Below are 4,143 nucleotides of genomic sequence, written 5' to 3'. Positions count from 1 at the left end.
TACGTACTCTCTCTCTCTCTCTTCTCTTCTCTCTCTCTCTCTCTCTCTCTCTCTCTCTCTCTCACTCACTCTCTCTCACTCTCTCTCTCTCTCTCTAGGAACTATCCGCCTTGCCATGAATCATGGACCACCGTCGAGGTGCTTTCCGCTGACACGGTGCGAGTCCCTCTTTGGACTTCTCTTGGCATCCAGCACAGTCTTTGAGGGGACTCCGCGAATCACCAAACACCGCCTATCTGCGCACTTCGTGTTCCTCTTTCTGCGCTCCAAAGAGATCCGCATCACGCAATCACTCTCCGAACAAGGCACTTTCAGTCTATCGGATGAGGAATCGCCGAGAACATGGCGATGACAATCGACGACGATTGACGAGGACAATGACGATGATCGTCGAGATTGATGATGAAAGGGAGAGCATCGCGGTATCTGTGCGGAACTCTCGGCATCGCCAACGTTGCTTTCATCCTGTCAGAAACGAAGGTGGACTATGAACACCCGCATTTCTCGACGACCATGCCCGGCAACCGCGAGAACACGATCTGATATTCATTGTCAAAATATAACATTGTGATTTCCGATAGCTTCCTAGGTGCGCAACATGGTCCGGTGTTGTTCGGCGGTTCCGCCAAGCTGACGATATGCGTGTTCGGATAAGCCGGAAGAAAAGCCATTGGACAGTCACCCGAACAGTAATTGGCATCATATCTGTGACACAAAGATCCAAGAATCGACCGTTAATGTAGAAGTTCGATTCATCAAATAATATTAATTTATAAAACAAAATTTATCTCAACTTCACATTCGTTGTATTCCTCATTAAGCATCATCGTTAAATATCGCTGTGGCAAATTAACTCGAAATATACATCACTATTGCATACCAAAAAGTATTTATAGACCGAACGTGCGCGAATAACACTTTAACGCTGTTGATGTAGAACTGTTCTACGTGCCAGCAAGAAAGTCGCAGTTCCTTCATTTAAACCCAGTTTGGCTCAAAATGTTTTCCTTCGCCATAGAAATCTTTACGAGTACGTGCTTGACCGACGATGCATTAATCATTTTATGAGTCGCAATATGTTCTCACAAAAGTACACACATTTCAAGTATTTTATTAAACAATGCGAAATATATATCGCCTTAATATGAGTTTCACGAAAAAAAATTCTACTGTCATTTTCGATGAAGAAATTTTTTCATCGTATATTTATTTATTGCTAAATCATTACTTGATTTTTTTAGAGATTTTTCATAATAAAATAAATAAAATTTTAAAAGATATAATTTCAACTACTTTTCAGATACTATTTCAACACTTTTCGTAATAAAAAATCTTTATTAATAAAGAAAGAAAGAAATAGAAAAATCATGTACTCACTTTTTGGGTGCGATTATCCAATCCCAACCAAACTTCTCGAAGTCTACCGTGAGTTTGTACCGGCAACATCTAGTCTCCTGGCTAGCCTCATCGCAATTGAGTCCCACGTTCCTCTTAATTCTGGAGCCTCTTCGCGAATCGAGTTCTTGCATTTGCACTTCGAGATATGGAGCGTACTCCGCACCGGGATTAGTCTCAACCAGTCTAACCAAGTTCCTACGATGACTGCCGCCAGGCCCCGTGATCTTCAAGGCGACTCCCAGATTATCTCTCGGATGCTTGAACCATTCCGCCACCATTCGTCTGAGCTCGATCGTGATCCAGCCACCCCGCCGTCCAAACGGTCGAGGATGTTTCGTGGTCAGAGGAGGACCCAGCAAAGTTCCACCTGTCTCGGTCGTTCCTCGAAGAATCCTCTGCAACGTGATCGTCACCGGACTGGCGTCTTGACTCTCCAGATCAATTGGCTCACCGAGCTCCGTTTCCTGATTCACACCCCATATCCATAGAGACAACTCCGCTCTAGTAACACGGTGTTGGACAACTTTATCGGAAAACTTGAAGTACAACACCTCAAAATTGCTCTTCGAGTGCCTTAGCCTTTGATCTGAAAACATCAAATTAATAATACATCAGTTGTGAGTATAAATCTAAATTGTTACAACGCAGGACAAATTCCATAGAGAAATCTTCTTTATAATTTCCTCTGTAAAATATTTATTTATTTGTGTAATGTAACATGATTGTACAATAATTCACTATTTATTTTTAATGAGTTATTTTTAATAAGTATGATTATTTAATGCCGCGTAATTATATCGGAAAATTCCAAAGGAGACATAATCTCATGAATAGTCTCGTTTGCTAAATGTACCGTACAACTAAACGTTTCTTTCTTAATTTTCACGTGTAGACGGATTTTTCGTATTCTTTTTTTTTTTAAATCAAGGTCCGACAAAACATACGGTGCTGCATTTGCTTGCTGTTTACGTCATTTATTATTCAGGAATGAAAAAATTCTCGCTGGTCGATACTGCATGCACGATGTTGCATAGCTCGATAAAGTATCGCTGCGCTGTTTAATGACTCCGTGGCCACTTGCTATCTACATATACATATTGGATATGTGAATGAATAAAAAATAAAACATAAAATTAAGCAAATATTTGTGTTTACAACGCAAACATATGTTTGTGGTAAGCTATATAGGTGATATAGGTATAAAAAAACTTTTTGATATAGATACAACTTTGTGGTCATGCATTGCGATTCTCCGTGAGCATAAAAATAAGATATTTGTTCTTTTATTCGCATTATTAAAATCTTTGCAAGATACTTTTACGTCACTAACTTGAGAATGAAATATACGAAAATAGAGAACGAAAGATTTGCACTATATTATAAAACTATGCGGCTTTTTTGAGCTCTTGATAGATAAAGAAGCAAAAAAATAATTTATGTTCGCAAAAGTATTAGGTATCATTGATCAAGATGCTGAAGCAGTATATGATAACAGCTTCATTAAGTTGGTGCGAGGTTATCGGAATAGAAAATGAACACGATAATCATTTACGTATCGAGCTATTTAAAGCGAAGTGGACTATTTGAAAACTATTTGATAAAGTTGAACTATTTGAAAACGTAGTATTATCTTTTCATTAATCGTATAATACGATCAATTAACGTAGTTATTGGCAATTACATCGATCGATCGAACATTTCATTATCGAGGATGCTGCATTATGCGTAATTCAAGTGTACTTGTCTAGCTGATATGTGTTCCGTTGCGGCAAATAATTATTTCTAATTGACCGATAACAGGGCATAAGCACTGATGATAAGGCGCGAGCCTTAGAGAAACACTGTTTCAAATTGCGGATACAAACCTAATCAGTTCGCGACTTTCTACGATCCGTAACGGCTGTATAACGGAACGACGTAACGTCATTAGCCTTTGCGCGATTTAGCTTTTTTATGAATGAAAGAGCCCATGAATTACGCGCAATAATCTCGTACGGGCACACGTACCTACATACGATCGCGGGTCGCGACGGGCGGCTCCTTCAAATAAATTTATCAGAGAGCAGCTTTTGCGATACTTCCTCCACCGGCCGAGATATTTTCCCGACCGATCGAACGAGAAACGCGCGTTTCGTGTCTCTTTTTCTGACTTATTCTGGCTTATCGGCAGCAATTTAATACGCGTTGTAAAGCGTGTTTCCTTGAAAATTAATAATTTTATTAATGATGTGAAATTTCTGATGTTACATTATCGACGTAAAGCTCAAGATAGATCAGCGAACGATTATCCACTCTGTTCTTTTTGCTCCAACAACGATGATATCGCGGACACGTCTCCGATACAGAATCGCCTCGCGATTGAATCAGCGCATAATCGTTGACATGAGGAAGTCAAGGAGGAGACTTTTTTGGGTCTTCGGGTCGCTTTCTCCGATTGCAAATGTTCGTAGATAAACAAACGAAGGACACGAATACAGTAAAATGGTCACAATAATTAATTTCTTATGATCTTATTAAAGGTAGCTATTTTAAATATTTATATATTTTCTGCGCGATTAATCCATAAAAACTTTAATCTTCTTGAAGCTTGGACTCGTTTAATTTCATATAAAAAGCAATCAAGAGGAAGGAAAACTGGGTAAACTAATCTCACTTCGCGAACGGAATTGCGAAACTTCTGTTTCTTGGTATATTAATTATCGATATATATATATATATATATATATATATATATATATATATATT

The 4,143-nt window shown here is 38.8% G+C and overlaps 1 protein-coding gene across 1 annotated transcript in view; it reads right to left on the bottom strand.

The window, feature by feature from the left end:
• Positions 1–485: 485 nt before the first annotated feature.
• Positions 486–4,143, bottom strand: part of LOC105623578 (growth/differentiation factor 11) — a 7,285-nt gene continuing 3,627 nt past the window's right edge. Inside the window, exons 2-3 of the mRNA XM_012204970.1 lie at positions 1,378–1,984; positions 486–705 (exon numbers count right to left, since the gene is read on the bottom strand). Of these exons, the coding sequence (XP_012060360.1) occupies positions 486–705; positions 1,378–1,984 (827 nt within the window). The remainder of the gene's footprint in view (positions 706–1,377; positions 1,985–4,143) is intronic.

Source organism: Atta cephalotes (assembly GCF_000143395.1).
Source record: "Atta cephalotes unplaced genomic scaffold scaffold00002, whole genome shotgun sequence".
NCBI classification, from domain to species: domain Eukaryota; kingdom Metazoa; phylum Arthropoda; class Insecta; order Hymenoptera; family Formicidae; genus Atta; species Atta cephalotes.
The sequence above is the reverse complement of the archived record's forward strand: the minus strand, read 5'-3'. Positions and strand labels throughout refer to the sequence as shown.